The sequence below is a fragment of the Cnephaeus nilssonii genome, assembly GCF_951640355.1.
Source record: "Cnephaeus nilssonii genome assembly, chromosome: 1".
NCBI classification, from domain to species: Eukaryota; Metazoa; Chordata; class Mammalia; order Chiroptera; family Vespertilionidae; genus Cnephaeus; species Cnephaeus nilssonii.
This window is the reverse complement of record NC_137072.1, coordinates 26,371,557-26,390,536: the sequence shown is the minus strand read 5'-3', so window position 1 is coordinate 26,390,536 and position 18,980 is coordinate 26,371,557. Positions and strand designations below refer to the sequence as shown.

The window sequence follows — 18,980 nt, the reverse complement described above, 5'->3', positions numbered from 1 at the left end:
ATTAATAAAAAAACAACAACCAATAGTGATGATAGTAGTTATCACTTATGTACTGCTTACTATGTGCCAGGTACTGTTCCTAGCACCTGATATGTAAATAACAACTAATTTAATACATGAAAAAATTAATAGTAAGAATATATATAGTTTTATATATCTAGTATATGTATCTAGTTTTAGATTCTTTACAGATGCAAATTAAATAGTATGACAATAATTTTCAAAACAAAGATCTAAAGGGAAGATCCTTTCTTTGGGTATATAGTCTCCTTATTGATAGGGGGAAATCCCATCTGACCTAAAGTGTTCTTCCCCTCCTTTAAACACTACTTCCGCTCTGACATCAGGGGAAAAAATGCTCATGGATCTTAAAAAGATCATCTCTCAACCAGAATGAACATCAAAATAAAGAGTGTCTAACCAAAAACTCCCCGTGGAAAGAATGAACTAAACTAAAACTCATTCCATGAATGAGATTTTTCCCCATGATTGCTTCTTATTAAATTGATAAATACCTGACCAGCTTCTATTACCACTCCATGTAAATCACTACCTTACTAGAGCATTTAATGGCTATGATTTCATGAATATATTACTTTGCACAGTGAATAAAGCATGAGTGGGCAGTTTTATCTGAGAGCTGTAACAATGAAGCTGGCATTCAGAAGCCCAAGTTCTGGGTGGTATCTATGATGTCTGATGGACGGGGTCCTCTGCCTGGCATGGCCCCTAACTGTGGGGGCCATCGGGAGCAAGTCACTTCACCTCTCGGAAAGGGCTTGGCTTCCTCTCCTGGACATGAAAGCAGGAGTGCCTGCCTGCCCTCCCTTGTCATGTTTGAGAGGGCCAAATGCTGGCATGAGGACTTTGAAAACTATAAAGTAATATATGGAGCAAGGGATTATTCTTCATTGATAACTGCTTCTGCAACCTCAACTGAACCAAACTTCCTCTCTTCATCTTTGTATAAAGACAGACATAAGATTAGAACCTCTTGACTACATAAGAATTGCAAGAATCAAGAAAGCCATGTTAAGAAATGTACCCTCTCCTCAGAGAAGGAAGATGCTTTGTGAACTACCTCTACTTGACACAGAGAGCAGAGTCAACCACATTACAACTGGCCTGAACAGTTATAGCTAAGCAAATAAGTCCCTTCAGGATCAGTATCACTGAAATAAAATTTTATTGGAAACAAAATACAGTAAAAAAACCCCACAAACAACAACCCTTATTGCACCAACAATTAGCTTCTCAATTAGTTCTCAAAGAGATCTGCACTAATGTAGGCCATTGCTAGGATGTATTACAACAATAAAACTTTGAAAAAACCTAAAACATAAAAGGAAATGAGGAATCAGCTCCTCTCATGAGGGAACATAGGTGCCCCCACCCCTGCCCATGCCACAGTCCCTCCACCTCCTCCTTACTTCCTTCGCCCGATACTCACCCGAGGTTCAGGTGCTTCAGTTTCTGAAGGCTGCTGATCTGTGTGGGCAGCTCCTCAATCTGATTATTAAAAAAGTTAAGCACTTCCAAATTCTTCAGCTCTGCTATGTTTGCAGGCACAGCTATGGAAACAAAAATGCTGATTGTGAACTCAGGAACTTCACTCCTCACAGGGAATGCCAACAATACACTACATTTTTCTTCACATGAAAAGAGAACCATCCAGTATTATCACCTAATTCACGTATACTTACATTTTGTATGTTTTTCCTAGATTGTAACTCACCACTGAGTAGAAAGGGAAATGTTTCTTCAAAGGGCAAAGAGAATGTCTGTGCCACAAACATCCTATAAGTGAATATTACGAAGCAGATAAACTTTAAAACCGTCATTCAAGGTCTGATAAGTGCACTTTTCCTTCCTTTTGGTTTCCTTGCAGAGAGCGAACTCCAAGTCCCATCCTTAATGATACGTTCATCAAGCTGTTTCAATAATCTGGTATCTGAAGAGCTGTTCTCTTCACATTGCACTAAACCACAACAATTTAAGTCTGACCTTAAATGATAAAATATTCAACCTACCCAGTCTCTTATTTTGGCCCTGACCTTTGCACCTTGATCAGTACACACACACGTTACATCAGCTTAGCAACAGATCAATGCACTGTTATTATATAGAAATAGGAAAAACCAACTCAGTAGCATGATATGAATACTAATAGGCAGGTCAAAGGTTAACATATAACAGTCGGGGCCTGACAGGTTCTTCCTTCCCTATAGTATACCTGCAAATACAAATTTAAAAGCAAAGGCTTCTTTATCTCAAAAGTACTAACTCCCAATTGGTAGCAGAAATACTTCCCATAGATTGTACTTCATGTATCCATTTGCTGATTCAAGTTTTCTATAAATATTTTTCTATAAATACTTATTGTCCATGGTTCATGCAAACACCAATCCCAAGACTATGCAGGAAACTGAAGCCATTGACATGGGCCTTGGGCACAACACAAGAATTCTGTCTCATGTCAGTACATGTACTTTCCATCCCACCAGTTCCCTCCAGGGAATGCTCCAGATTGCTGAGAAAACCGAGAAGCACCTTTGCTTAGTACCACTACAAATGTGTGTGTGAAATTCCAAACAGACATCTAAAATACTTACAGAGAGCGCCATTCCAAGAACTCCAGTGTGTAACTCTGGGAGAATAAGTTCAATCTAGTTTGGGGTCATCATTTCAACTTTATATAATGTCTAAGGTATCGATGACATGATTTCTTTTAGAGGGAGGAGGCTTGGTAAGAGATAAGGGAAATGCTTCCCTTGGAGGAAGGGACTGTGAAGAATACAAATCATTCTAGACTAAGGGACTAGGAAGCAGTGATCCAGATGGAAAATGAGCAAGGGATATGGATTTGTTTCTGAAGTGGCTGGTGGTAGGGATGGAGACAAGAGGACAGATTTTAAGGGGATAATCGAAGCAGCTGGGAAACCACACTTGGACACCAATATGAATGCATGTGAGCCCTGCCTATACAATTTGACTACAAAAGCACATTTTTAGATGTGTAGTCAAAAACACACTCTTATGCAAATGAATGGTATTCACTTTATGTAAATGATCATGAAGACAATCAGGCTGTGCCTGCTGAGTCGCCAGGTGTCAGCTTACCTGTTCTGAACCTGGACCATGAAGTGCGTGAGCTCCACAGATAACAACATTGCTCAGAGACCCGCCTGTTCTCCCGTTCCCCCTCCAGCTACCACAAAGTTTCTCTCCTGCCTTCATCTGATTAGCTTGAAGAGCAATAAAGAAACTTAGTGCAACCAGGAGAAAATGATGATCCCAATTTAGCCACAAACCAAGAATAATGCAGCCAGAATTACTGCTGCCTTCCCAAAGTTACTTTGCCAATGCAATTAAATGTTGGTCTGAAGGTATCGCCTTTTTGACAGGATGAGAGATTATTTCACTCTCCTTGCTAAATCAGTCCAATTTAAAGCCACAAATTATGCGAAATGTGATTCAGGGCTCTGTGTTGTGGACGTAAACAATAACCCCACATTCAATTTACTAAACCTCTCCCAGCCTTTTGGTGTGCATGTGAATTGTGTGTTTAAGACTCCATTCAAGCTAGACAGGGGAAAAAATTACACAGCTAATATTCTCCCTAAACCATAGAGTTTTTCCCATGGCCAAAGTAAAAAGCAAAAGAAATTAACATTCAGACCTGTGTGGATGGGATAACATTCGCTCTTTCAACCAATATTTAGCGAATGCTTATTATGTGCACAGCACCATACCTGTAGCACCTAGCATTTCAATACTTTGAGAATAAAGTAAAAGAGGCATACTATTTAAAGAAAGTAATCTACAAAAGGAGTAGCAGAGTCGATAAATGGAAACAGGCCTAGTGCTTAGAAAACAAACTACAGCAAAACTGCCCATAAAAAAACAACCAACTAACATAATAACTTGTGCAATAACTAAACCATACACATACATGGCAGGAACAATTTATGAAACACTATCATGAAAAGGTGGCAGCAATATGTCACTGGTCAGAATATTCTGGTGGAATTTTTCAAGATACCTATGTGACACATTAGCAAGAGTAGTATTTTAAACTATTAACTAAACAACGAGCACCCATATATTTCTTATTATGGGTTTGTAATGTTCCTTTCTCATCAATCTGTCCAGATTCTGACCGTGACCCCAGCAGTACACACGCGGCCTGTAGACAACACCGAGCTTAGCACACGGATGAGAGGCAGCACAACGTAGGAACACAGGAGGCCCTCCTGCACCTGAGGCTGGCTTTGGCCTCCCCTGATCAGCCCTAAAACCTCCGTGTGTCCTCACTCAACTCAACCTCTCTGGGCCTCTGCTCCCACCAGGCTGAAGTGAGAAGACCGGATTGTGACCATTTCTAAATTCCCTACCTCCTGGCTTTGACATTCTATGATTCTAAGAAGAGCTGGACTATGAAAATCAAGGATATGGATTTATATAACTCAACAAACAGGGCCCTCAATCAGGAAGCTCAGTCATGTAGAACTTTGCTTATGACAAAGAATTTATTTTTTTAGTATCATTTTCTGCCTAGCAATGAAGGCTGCTTTGATTTCAGTTGCTAGATTTGGGAGAAAAGTCCCTGACTCCTCGCAGGTGTCCTCTCGCTTGTAAATGCCTCCTTCTGCTCTGGTCACAGGAGCACTGGGGACATTCTCAGCCCAGAGCCTCCACTATGTTTTAAAAAGGTGACAAAGATATGATGATGTCACCCCCAAAACTATGCCCAAAGACAGGTCTCAAAGTATCTTCGGGCAATCTAAGAATCTGAAGGCTACTCAAGCTAGAGTCCCGTCTCCCCAAGAATCTCGTGCAGGCCCAGACGCAGCAGTCAGCCCCCCAACGGTTTTTGCATGGTTCCACAAGAAGCCCAAAGTGCCTAGCAGGACTCAGAAATGGGGGCACAAAGGGGACTCACCTAATCTCCTACATTAAAGTCTCTTTTAAAAGCTCCGCCAGACAGAAAACACTCGCTGGACACAGAGGATAGACCCGAGCTGCACCTGAAAGAAACCTCTGGCCCAGCTCTATTCCTGAGGAAGAGCTTGACTTCTAGAAGCATACAGACCTGTCCTCATCAGCTACATGTACAGCAGGCACAGCTCCCAGGCCTGAGTCAGTGTCACACGCTAGAACACACTCCCCCCCGAGTGTGTTCAACAGCGAACTACCTCCTCCAACAGAAGAACCTAGTAAACTATCGTAGTAACAACTGCAGATCACTCCAGGAGCATTTTATTCTGAAATATAAATTTAATAATTCCACAACCAATAACTTATTTGTAAAGCATTTTAGGAGTTTATCCACACAATAATAAATAGCAGGGTATGCTCTGGGGTGGGTTGTCCAATATGCAGCCACTAGTTGAATTTAAATCTAGATTGGGAATGTAAATTGGTCTAGTCACTATAGAAAACAGATGGAGGTTCCTCAAAAAGTTAAAAATAGAACTACCATATGATCCAGCAAAATTTACTCCTAGGTATTTAGCCAAACAACCTAAATGCCCATCGACAGATAAATGAATGAGTGAATGAATATATATATATATATATATATATATATATATACACACACACACATATATATGTATATATATGTATATATATATATATATGTGTGTGTATATATGTGTATATATATATGAGTATTGTTTAGTCAAAAACAAAAAGAAGAGAAAAAAAAAAGAAAATCCTGCCATTTGTGACATGGAAGGACCTTGAAGGCATTATGCTAAGTGAATTAAGTCAGACAGAGAAAGACAAATACTGTATAATGTCACTTACATGTGGAATTTAAAACAACAAAAACAATTCACAGAAAAAAAAATCAGATTTGTAGTTACCAGAAGCAGGGCTTGGGGGGATGAAGGAACTGGATAAAGGTATTTAAAAAGAAATAGAAAAAAAATCAATAAATTTAAATCTAGATTAGTTGAAATTAAATAAAATTAATAATATAACTCCTTGGTCACACTAGCCACATTTCAAGAGATGGTAGCCACATTTGGCTACTGGCGACTGTCCAAGCAGCATGGATACGAAAGACTGCCATCACAGATACCTAGGAATAAACTTAACTAAGGAGGTAAAGGACCTGTACTCAGAAAACTACAGGATATTGAAAAAAGAGATAGAGGAAGACATAAACCAGGGGTCCTCAAACTTTTTAAACAGGGGGCCAGTTCACTGTCCCTCAGACCATTGGAGGGCCGGACTATAAAACTATGAACAAATTCCTATGCACACTGTACATACCTTATTTTGAAGTAAAAAAACAAAATGGCAAAAACACCCGCATGTGGCCCGCGGGCCGTAGTTTGAAGACACCTGACATAAACAAATGGAAGAACATGCCATGTACATGGATTGGTAGAATCAACATCATTAAAATGTCCATACTACCCAAGGCAATTTATAGATTCAATGCACTCCCCATTAAAATACCAATGGCCTATTTTACAAACCTAGAACAAACTCTCCAAAAATTCATATGGAATAAAAAAAGACCCTGAATAGCCATAGCAATCCTGAGAAAGAAGAACAAAGTTGGAGGGATCACAATACTAGATATCAAGCTATATTACAAAGCCACTGTTCTCAAAACTGCCTGGTACTGGCACAAGAACAGACATATAGATCAATGGAACAGAACAGAGAATCCAGAAATCAACCCAAGCCATTATGCTCAATTAATATTTGACAAAGGAGGCAAGAGCATACAATGGACTCAAGACAGTCTCTTCAATAAATGTTGCTGGGAAAATTGGTCAGATACACGCAAAAAAAGTGAAACTAGGTCACCAATTTATACCATACGTAAAAATAAACTCAAAATGGATAAAGGGCTTAAACTTAAGACGGGAAACCATAAAAATCTTAAAAGAAACCATAGGCTGCAAAATAGCAGACATTTGTCATAGCAGTATCTTTACTGATACAGCTCCTAGGGCAATGGAAACTAAGGAGAAAATAAACAAATGGGACTACATCAAAATAAAAAGCTTCTGCACAGCAAAAGAAACCATCAACAAAACAACAAGAAAGCCCACTGTGTGGGAGAACATATTTGCCAATGATATTTCTGATAAGGGTTTAATCTCCAAAATTTACAGGGAACTCATACAACTTAACAAAAGGAAGAGAAACAATCCAATCAAAAAATGGGCAAAGGATTTAAATAGACACTGTACGAAAAAGGACATACAGAAGGCCAAGAGACATTTGAAAACATGCTCAAAGTCACTAATCACCCAAGAGATGCAAATCAAAACAACAATGAGGTACCATCTCACACCTGTCAGAAGGGCTATCCTCAACAAATCAACAAACGACAAGTGCTGGAGAGGATATGGAGAAAAAGGAACCCTCCTGCACTGTTTGTGGGAATGCAGACTAGTGCAGCCACTGTGGAAAACAGTATGGAGATTCATCAAAAAATTAAAAATGGAACTTCCATTCGACCCAGTAATCCCACTTCTGGGAATATATTCCTAGAAACCAGAAATACCTATCAGAAATGACATATGCACCTCTATGTTCATAGCAGCACAATTTATAATAGCTAAGATTTGGAAACAGCCTAAGTGTCCATCAGCAGATGAGTAGATTAGAAAACTGTGGTACATCTACACAATGGAATACTACACTGCTATAAAAAAGAGGAACTTTTACCATATGCAACAGCATGGATGGACCTGGATAGTATTATGCTAAGTGAAATAAACCAGTTGGAGAAAGATAAATATCACATGATCTCACTCATATGTGGGATATAATGAACAACATATACTGATGAACAAAAATAGATTCAGAGACAAAGAAACACTGAGCAGACTGTCCAACCTCAGAGAGAAGGCAGGGGGGGTAAGAGATCAACCAAGGACTTGTATGCATGCATATTAGCATAACCAATGGATACAGACACTGGGGCGGTGGGGGCTTGTCCTGGGGGGTGGGGGTGGCTGGGGAGGGTGTCAATCAGGAAAAAAGGAGACATATGTAATAATCTACACTAATAAAAGAGAAATATGCAATTTGGCCATACCTCCAATCAGAAGTGAGTATGCAAATTAACCCAACAAAGATGGAGAGTTAATTTGCATACGCAGGTTCAGAGCTCTGGGCGGGGCAGGACGGCTGCTATGAGGGGGAGGGCAGGGGGCTGAGGGAGCTACAGGAGCAGTGCTCCGCCTGGAGCGAGGACTTGCAGGCTCCCAGGAGGCCGGAGCGAAGCCAGGGGAAGGAAGGCCTATTCTTGCATGAATCTTCGCGCAACGGGCCTCTAGTTTAAACAATTAAAAAAAAATTCCTCTTAACATGTAAAAAACAACAACAAAGCACTGCCATCACTACAGAAATATCTAGAGTGCTTCTCTAAAGCAGTGTACAAACCTCAAGTACATCACAGTTACCAGAGGGCTTGTCCAAACACAGACTGGCGTAGGGGGTACTACACAGTTTCTGATTGAGTAGGTTTGGGTCGGGGCCCGAGAATCTGAATTTCCAACAAGTCTCATACTGATGCTGCTAGCCTGGTGACAATATTTGGGTTCAGAAAACTTTTAACTCATTGGTGACATCAAAATCATTAACCTAATACACATGCCCCTTATCCTGCATGATAATGCTGAATGAGATTATAACAATCTTATCCAAGTTAAGACTCCTCTGTCACGTCATTGAGCTACCGAACCCGCAGGATGATAGTAAAACACAAAAAGGACACCCTGGGTGGCCAATGCATCTGACCTAGAGGCTGCCATCTAACCATTCCCAATGGACTCACTTCCCCACACACGTCTCTATGGTGAATCACTATGGAGGAGCATGGACAGCATTCACGGGGAAAAACAAAACTGTGAATTCCCTAGTCCACTGCATTAAGTCGCTCTGCAGCAACTTCATCATGCCCAAGGGTGGCCACACGGTGAGGTGCCCCTGGTTGTACTTCTGGCCTTTGAAACATGAGCCCTAACTGTAGAATCCTAGGAGGCAGTGACAGCAGACAGGCCAGCTGGGTGCAGCCGATCCGGGGGCTTTTGGAGCAAAAGCATCTGTGGCCCCTGAGGCAAAGAAACAAAACTGTGAGAGTGACAGGCTCTGGCAGCAGCAGGCACCACGCAAGACATAAGGACAGGAGCTCGCCAGCGTGCAGCCCACAGAAGGGCCGGTGGGGCACGCATGGGTCTTGAGAGCCATATGGTCGGCACCAGCAGTCAGGTCCCCTTCAGCTACAAAAGGGTGGTAACAGACCAGGCACCATGTTACCACCCACGGCTCCTGCGAAGCCAGAAGCTGCTCAGAGCACATGTAAGCTTTCGTCATAAGCACGGGCATGAAATCTGGAGGTGAACTCCATCATCACCTCCAGCAGCCTTCTGAGCAGTTAGAAGTACTCTCTGCCGCTGCCCAACGATTTCCGCAGAAGCACCCAGACTGTTTTTAGCTCTGGTGGTTCCTGCAAAGGAGAGGTGCTAGGCTGGGACAGGAGAACCAGGGAATGCTACCCACATGCCTCTTTGAAAACCGGAATTCATGGTTCAGCCACTGCCCGCTTCAGGAAACCCAGGATAGCCTGGGAAGCGCCCTGTGAAGAAGAGGAACACTTAGGGAAGCAAAGGCTGAGAGGAGCACACAGCCGGCGGTGGGCTTGCTCCCGGGGCTGCGATGGTGAAACACCGCTAACCTGGGCCCATTTCCAGGGACACCAGTGTTACACACCCCAGGGCCAAGCGAGGCCTACAGGTGCCGTGTATGGGGTAAGGTAAAGCGAAAGGCAGTGACTAGCACAGCTGCCCCAAATCTGACATGACTTCTGTGAATGGGTCACTCAGACATCTACCTTACTGCAGAGTGCTAGCTCTTTGCACGTAAAAATATTTTTAAAACACTTCAATTATTAAACACACGCACACACACACACACACACACACACGCACACGCACATGCACACACACAACAACAACAACAAAAAACATGAAGTGGAGACCGACTCATGGATACAGAGAACAGACTGACAGCTGTCAGAGGAAAGGGTGGGGGCCTTGGTGAGAAGGCTAAAGAAATTAAATGAATAAAAAAAGCTCATAGACACAGACAATAGTACGGTGATTACCAGAGGAAAAGGGGGTAAAGAGGGGGAAATGGTGATGAAAGGAGAACTGACTTGGGTGGTGAACATACAATACACTACAGAGATAATGTGCTGTAGAATTGTATACCTGAAACCTATATAATTTTATTAACCAATGTCACCCCAATAAATTAAATTTAAAAAAAAGATTTTTGTCTGTTTTCACAAATAAATATGCCCAGTCAGATTTTCACATGCTTCTGTTGACTTAAAAAATATTTTTTAACTTAAAAAGCTTTAAAATTTGTCCTTTAACAGAGAAGAATAAAGTAACAGAGAGGGCCTGTAAAGGATATTAAAATGAGACTGGGTGTTTCCTAAGTTACACTGTTAACAACAAAGTGATTAGAAAAATCATGAGCATACATGAAAATGGGTGAGATTATTCATCATACATACAGTGCGGAGGAAGACCTTTGAAGAGAAAATGGTGAAAGCCAGCACTGCTTCGCCTCAATATCTGATGAATGGGATACTGGATAGCAACCACCCCCTTTGCCCTGAATGAGGCAAGGTAGGAAGCAGCAAAATAAGCAAAACTACATAAAACATGACTTGAGACATTGTTGTCAAGAGTGAAAGGACAGTCCTTTGGCTCCTCAGACACAATAGCTAGCAGACATAGTCTATTCACACCACAGGGCTGATGTCTAGACTAATTATACAGATGCCAATCCTTCCAGCCAATTAGGAGCATAGTCTTGAATGCCATTTCAGTGATAACATGTAAAAGAAGAACCTCTTCATGCTCACATATAAATAATTATGCTCTTCAGAATTTTATATGCAAATAAACTCATTTATACTTACAGTGACTAATGGCTTTTGTTTTCTGGCCAAAAATACACAAGGTAAATAGTGAACTAATGATATCTTAGCATAAGAATTTGAAGTTCAAAAGTATATACTAATGATAACTTTGCAGATTTTATGGGATTTCCCCCAAAGCAGGTATTAAGACAGTGAATTACAGTAGTTATGGGTTATTTAAAAACATAAAGTTTATGAGACAATAAAGCATATTCTCATTTAAAATGATCTGCATGGTCCTCAAGGTAAAAATAAAGTAGCAAAATATCTAAACATCCACCCAGCAAGGGCCAGCACCCCCCAAAATATTTATTAAATTTAAAAATAACAATAGCAATGCTACTTTCCTTTACTCAGCAGTATTTACTTAATACTCACACCTACACGTGCATACTTATTGTATCCCATCATGAGCCTCCTAAGATTCTGCAGCTTAAGTAATTTTAACCAAAAATGTCCATGACTTAATTCACTACAGAAAAAAAATGATCCTACTCTTTCAGTAACAATGAGAATAATCAATTATACAAAAATTAGGCAGAAAAGTTACAAGTAAGCAGTAGGCAGATTTTTACAGCATAAAGTCAAACATGCAAAAATATATGTCCCTGGGCTATAAAAAGTATACACACAGAGCCAAACAAATCTAAAAAGCTGAGGAATCTCAGAGGGAAGGGTGGGGGAAGAGATTAACCAAAGAACTGATATGCATAACCCATGGACACAGACAATAGTGCAGTGAAGACCTGGGGAGGGGGTGGCAGTGGAGGGGAAGGGGCCAATGGGGGAGGGGGGGAGGGGACATTTGTAATACTCTCAACAATAAAGATAAATTTAATTGAAATTACACTGCCAGCAAGGCCATGCAGCAATACGGAGCTCAATGATTTGGGAGCAGGTTTGAAGAAGCAGCACTAAGAAGAGAAGCAATGACGTTCGATGACCCGGAAGGAAGGGACATCTGGTGCAGGGCAAGAAATGGACAGCAGCTCCTCTAGGAAACATTCCTAAGAAGTTCTAAAACCCGGGAAAGAGTGAGAAGTAAAAGGAGAACATGGAAAACTTCCACTCCATCAACAGGGGTGCAAGCTCAGTCATAAAAAATGGCTCCGAAGGCAAATAAATAAATAAATAAATAAATAAATAAATAAATAAATAAATAAATGTAATTACAATATATTATTTTATACATACACCTTCTCAATCCTTAATTATTATTACCATTAAGAGGGAGACAGTAAACAAGTCCAATTCTCACACACACCCACACGCTCTGCCAATAGAATCTGCCTTCTTTTACAGCTAAGAAGTTATTTCAGCAAGAGGCCACACTGGGTTGCTGAGCTTCCTTCCTTGCCTTATGTTGGATGCTCAGGCAGGAAGTAATTACAGGAGGAAGGAAGGAAGGGTGGGGGTGGAGGGAGATGCCCACTGCTGGAAAAATCCACACGGTAGCTTTGTTAACTCCTTCTCTGAACCTCAGGAATTCTCCCTGCTCTTCTAGTCGAACAAGTGAAGACCCAGGGCCAAAGCTTCACCCAAGGAGCTCCTAGGTTTGCCTCAGTGGGCCTGTGAATGCACACCAACAGCACTGGCAGAGGTGGCAGGGGAATGGCAGGCAGAGCCATACAAAGCCGCCCCCCGCCCCTCCTTATAGAACCATTTTAAGCCTTTTGCTCCCATGGATACAGAGGAGGGTGTCAATAAACACTAATTCTTTTCTCCCCATCCTTTCACCTAAAGTCATGATATGCATGGAGAGTGGTCCTTCCGAGTCTATACACTGTGGGGTGCCTTAACCACACTCTCCAGTGCTGGCTCCCATGCTTCATGGAGAAAGGTGAGGATGCATCTCAATTTCTTGAAGGAAGAGCAGGATTTGAAGAGAGGGGCAGGCACTTCTGATCAGAGAAGAATCAGGTGATTAGACCAAAGAATATATAGGCAGGATAAAAGAGTAAAGAAACAGCAAAAAACTAGACAAAAGAGGATTCACGGAAAATAGCTGAAAAAAAGGTCCAAGAGTTTAACTAGTGGTCAACCATATCAGAGTAGTGTTCTGTTCTATTAAGTAACAAAGAGAAAAAAAATGAAATGGGAAAGAGATTCTCAAGGTTTTATTGGAATACACACACACACACACACACACACACACACACACACACACACACACACTATCTAGGACCCAGAGATGATTGAACATACATTTTTGCTATTAAATCAATTCTCTTTGAAAGTTCTATTGTAAATAGTAAGAGAAACCCTCTTCAACATCAGCTCCCCCAAAGGACCTAGTTATGATTTGGAAAGGGACAGGTTCAACCTGCCCCCACGTTATTTTCTCCACAGCCTACCAGCATTCTGAAATTATCACGATTGAAGTCTTCCACTTAGAAATACACAGTGTAAGGATTAACACACCACACTTAGCTAGCTTCCTCTTCGCGCAGAGCAGGATTCCAAGAAAAGGGATTCCAGAAGAGGTCCACTGTGGCTGGTGGGGCTGGCAAGAAAGACATCAGTCTCTGAGCTGAGGACACTATACCACTGAGAACCTATTTCTCCAATGTCACCCATTGGCTTGGACTGTGCTGGCCAGGCCAACAGATTCTTTCACAGGATGACTTTGCATGCTTTCTTACTAAAAGCAAAAATGACATCAAACTGCCAACTATAGGCAACATTTTATGATAACCTAACCACTGGTACCATCCAACAGTGTATAAGTCAAAGCTGTCTGACTTGAAAATGCTAGGTATATATTTTTTCAAATCCAGTCTTTCAAATAATGGCATGGTAACAAACTGATAAATGTACACTAATTAAAAAAATAAGCTATTGATCAAAGCCTCTGTATTATAAATACATTTATACTTTGTTAAAATGCAAACAGCAAGTTGTTTTGACATTGTCCCAAGATAAATTCATGACAGAGAAATGATTTATTTTGCAAATTCCCCCTCACAGTTTAATTTCATACAAGCCATGCACAAGAACTTTTGCATAAGGGCATGACAAATAACCTGTGAGAGAGGAAATAACTAGATACTTCAGAACAGGAAGGTGTTGAAAGACTGGTGAAGGTCATCCTTATGAATTGGAATAGTTAAGTTTTCTCATTCATCTCAACAATCAATTATGTCTGTAGGAAAGTGTTTCAATTTATTATGCTTTTAAAAAACTGCTTAATTTTCTTCATTATAATTGGACCTGCATATTGGGAGAATGCATTATTTTATGTAGATCATGGTGCTTAATTCATTTATAGTAACACTTATGGAAATCCCATCAATATGTGCATCCGCATAAAATTTCAAAACATTACATTAGCTTCTATGTACTTAGAACCATGGTCGGCAAACTGCGGCTCGCGAGCCACATGCTGCTCTTTGGCCCCTTGAGTGTGGCTCTTCCACAAAATACCACGGCCTGGGACAGTCTATTTTGAAGAAGTGGCGTTAGAAGAAGTTTAAGTTTAAAAAATTTGGCTCTCAAAAGAAATTTCAATCGTTGTACTGTTGATATTTGGCTCTGTTGACTAATGAGTTTGCCGACCACTGACTTAGAACATTATCTTTGATAAAGAAATTATTGAAATCACTAAAAAAAAAACCAAAAAAAAAACAACCTAGCATTTCTTGTTCACTGTAATTTCAAATTCATACACCAGCTAAGAAATAGGAAATAATCTGCTTTAAAAAACACACGTTTTGCCATAAAACCTAAGTTTACTGCCTGTCTAGCCATTTCCGATACATTAAATGACCCAAGATATGGTCCCATTAAGGCCTGAAACTGCAGGCAAAACTGCTAATACCTCAAGAAAAGGTTTTACATGGCAGTTAAAAGTTCAAAGTATAAAACCTAACAATTACATTCAGAGACCCACACTTAGAAAAGGTTTACACAGAGTGAACTGCTAACAGTTTGCACAGAGCAAAAAAGATATCCTTTGTATTTCTTGCACAAAATAATGAGTGCTTCCTCCTCAATACATGGGTCACAAAATGAAAAAAATATTGTTGTCATATTTAAGGTTCTAGCAATATCTATATATGGATTTTGCTATAAGAATAAAGTCATCTTTAATATTAAGTAAAGCTTCATGTTAGAAAATTAATGCCCAGGGATTGTTTTATTACTGATGCAGAATATAATTCATTTCATAATGTACAGTATTTTTTTTAGACAATGGTTTTTGGTATAAGAATCAGTATAAATATGCACAAAATGCACATTTTCCTGACTTTCACATGGTTATTTTTTAATTCAATCTGATTACATATATACATACATATTTTAAACTTTCTTCCACAGGGGGGAAAAAATCACATATACTCAATAAAAATACTGCAGGAGGCAATAAAATCCTTCCAATGGAAAGATATTGGAAGGAAAGTTTCTAACTTGAGGAAGTAGCCATTGTAACACTAAAAAATGATGTGTGAAAATGAATGTACAAATTTAGGAGCAAAACAAAATAACATAGTTCTGTCTACTTTAATTATGGTAAACTATACATGTAAATGGAAAGAGCAACATGCCCTGTTGAACAGAGCTGAAAAGCTTGCAAAAAAATTTCATCTGATACCATTTTGGTTTTTAATCTTTAGTTAGGCCCAAGACCAGAAAGGGGGGAAAAAATACCTATCTCAACAGTGACCTCTAGTGGACAAGTGTTGAAATGGTTGTTTCAAAAAAATTGGTCTAAGACTGAAAAGGAGTAGGAAAACATTTACAAAACTAACACTTCCAAACACTGTAAGAAGCAAGGATAAGATTAAAGAGTAGACTGAAAAGACTTCGATAACACTGGCTTAGAAGAGAGGGTAATCACAAAGGCAGCAGGGGGAGGAGCAGGCAGAGCCTGAGGAAGACAGACTGGAATAACTGCTATGTTCCCTTCTTTAGAAGCCCAAAGCTGCCCTGGGGCATCATCTCGGTCTGCTGGGACTTGGCACAACTCATCAGCTACCGGTCCAATGCTCCATCGGTATTAACTGAGTACCTATTTCATGTTCACCATGCTTTGGGCACTTTTGTGGGGGGTAGGATACATAGCATCAGACAGGGCTCCTCACCTCAAGAAACAACTAAAATAGTTAATTATATGAAGAAATTAGCAACGAACTTGGGACCTTAAATACAGAATATAAAACTAACTTTAAGTGAAAGAGTACTGGGCCTAGAAGACGTGAGACCTAGGGTGGTAAAAGGAGACCCATGAGGTCGCTGGGGGGCGGGGGGTAAGAACCATGAGCGGCTCGGCACGGTGCCAGCCTGCCCTCCCTGTGGATCCTCGGATGTCTGTGAGGAATGCCATCCCACACATCATTCCTCATGTCTGAAAGGGCCCTAATTACTACAAAGATGATGTGACACCAATTTCCAGGACATAAGGTAGAGTCTCTTTACAGCTCTCACAGTCCAGCACGTTTGAAATGGGCCCATGAGTTAGAAACAGAAGTTTGTGGTGACCACACCTACTCAAGCCCCTATACTGGGAAAGCCTGGAAAAACAGTCCAGTTCCTACACTGACCATTCACCTCAGGCCAGCTTTCCTCCCCGTCACGGACTGCTTCCATCCATCAGCTGCTCTATACAGGTAATTACTGGGAGGCCACTGTGTGTTCAGCAAGAACAAGACATGAAAGAAGACTAGGACACAGTCCTGTTTTCAATAAAGCCTAAGATCTGTTTGGAGAGAGAGAAGAAACATGCAACACTCAGACAAGGATATGCGATATTGGTGTAAAGAATCTATGAAGAGTAGGTAGGAGTTTGGGGAAGAAGGATTTCAAGTTGGCCAGGGTGGTCGGGGAGCCTGGAGGGGAGGGTGGGGGCAAGGCCACTGCAGAACAGAGAGGAAGGGGTAAGGTAGCCTAGAACAGAGCAGGGCTAGGCACCTGAGGGGGAGAGGAATCTCCGGTGGCAGCACATAGTGAGGAAAGGCTGGCTAGGTGGGGGCCAGAGCAGAACTGGTTTGGAAAGGCAAACAGCGCCTTCTGCAGGATATGCGTGGTATCGCAGGGAAAGTGGAGTTTCTGAAGGGTTGGTCTGGTGGTAACCCTCATCCTAACTCTAAAACCATTCCCCTTGGGCCAGAAAGGAAACTCTCCGTTGGGTTCTGAGATTGTGCCTGTCCAGTCACAGCAGAAGGAAATGGTCTAGTGGCTACTCTGCCTCCCACCTCCTAGACATGCATGCATCTAGGAAAGTGGTTGCAGGCAGGGCCGTTTGCCACGGACTTCCCAGTTTCCAAAACTCGTCAACATTGCCCCAGGGCCCCAGGTTTAGATTTCAGTAGTGTCACTGTAGTAATGATGAAACCCTATCAGTGATTACCTTGACAATTCTGAAATATTTCTACGAATTGTAATTTAGAAAGCATCAAGAATTTATGCTCATAAAATCTTGAGGAATTTGCCAAAACCGGTTTGGCTCAGTGGATAGAGCATCAGCCTGAGGACTGAAGGGTCCCAGGTTCGATTCTGGTCAAGGGCATGTACCTTGGTTGCGGGCACATCCCCAGTAGGGGGTGTGCAGGAGGCAGCTGATCGATGTTTCTCTCTCATGGATGTTTCTAGCTCTCTATCCCTCTCCCTTCTTCTCTGTAAAAAATCAATAAAATATATTTTAAAAAAAAAATCTTGAGGAATTTAAGGACCATCAGCCCACTTTCACCTTCCTCATGGCCTCACTTGTACTGTGTTGAGTGGGCCTGTCAATATCAAAACTAGCAGCAGGGAAAGAAAGTTAACGCAACATCACAGTGTCCCCACAGATACTGACTCAAATGCGTGGAGTGAATCGGTGGCCCAGCTCAGGGCCCCAGTTTGACTAAGCCAGTCATTCATCCCCTAAGTCCACAGTGGGGAATTTTCGAGACCAGTGGAACTGGCATGCTAAGAGAAAAACACAAACACTTTTGCAAGATAAAAGCAGTACTGAGGCAGCCCCTATTAAAAACCACAGAAAGTGAAAGATACTGATTACAATAAAACGTGACAGGAGGATGTGCTCGGCCACGTACACATAATGCATATTTATATTGCCATCAAATGGACATATTTACTATAAACACTTGAAAAGCCATTCTAAAGTCATTCATTTAAATGCCAGAAAAACAGGAAAAGATGCTAATTTGACCTTAGTGGAAGAGACCGGGTGTCACTGACACTACTCACAATGGCATGACACAGAATTTACCAAGATGATTAATTAGAGTTTACTGGATAAGCGTGTCTCAAATGAGGAAAGAAGAAGAAGGGGGAAAAACAGGAAGGAAGAAATATGAAGTCTGGATCCATTCACAGTCAACCTTTTACAGACACAATTTAAGTCTATATTTGTATGTCTCTAAGTTAATCTCTTATCATATGCCTGGAGAAAGAAACTGATCCATGGATACCTGAGATTTCTATCTCTGTGGAAGTATAAAAAGAAATGAACTACAACCATCTGAAAGATATTTTAAAGAATAGATCAATTAATTAAGTAATATGAATAAAACAAGTTTTGCTTTCTTGTTTAAATGTAAAGTGTTTCACTCTAATGATGATGCATAATATAAGCTTGGCAATGAAGAAATAGTTTTATGAACTACGGAGTATAGAGCTTCAGGAATTCTGCTCACAAAATCTTGGGGAAATCAGGGATCATGCCGTCCACCCTTCTAAACAAACAGCAACACCCTCTGACTGGGATTAGATTCTCAGTGGACAGCAGGACCATTTGCTACAAAAACAATAAAAACAGCTGCATGTCACCTGATACAAAAATGACCCCAAGTGACTTGTCGCCCTCACTTTCAGTTTCTGTGGCCCCTACTACTAAAATGTGACAATTGTGCCACTCTGCCTTTGCCTTACAAATACGCACTTTTTGCTAAAAATGAACTAATCTGCCTGTCTCCTGCACCTGAGGGACCCTGCCACTCCTGATTCTCAATAATCAACAGCTCTGTGACATTGCTTCAAGCTGTACATAATGCACATAAATTCACGACAC

The 18,980-nt window shown here is 41.0% G+C and overlaps 1 protein-coding gene across 1 annotated transcript in view; it reads right to left on the bottom strand.

Moving 5' to 3' along the window:
- RSU1 (Ras suppressor protein 1) overlaps positions 1-18,980 on the bottom strand; it is a 184,576-nt gene that overhangs the window by 146,470 nt on the left and 19,126 nt on the right. The window contains exon 4 of the mRNA XM_079767374.1: positions 1,451-1,571. Within this exon, the coding sequence (XP_079623500.1) occupies positions 1,451-1,571 (121 nt within the window). The remainder of the gene's footprint in view (positions 1-1,450; positions 1,572-18,980) is intronic.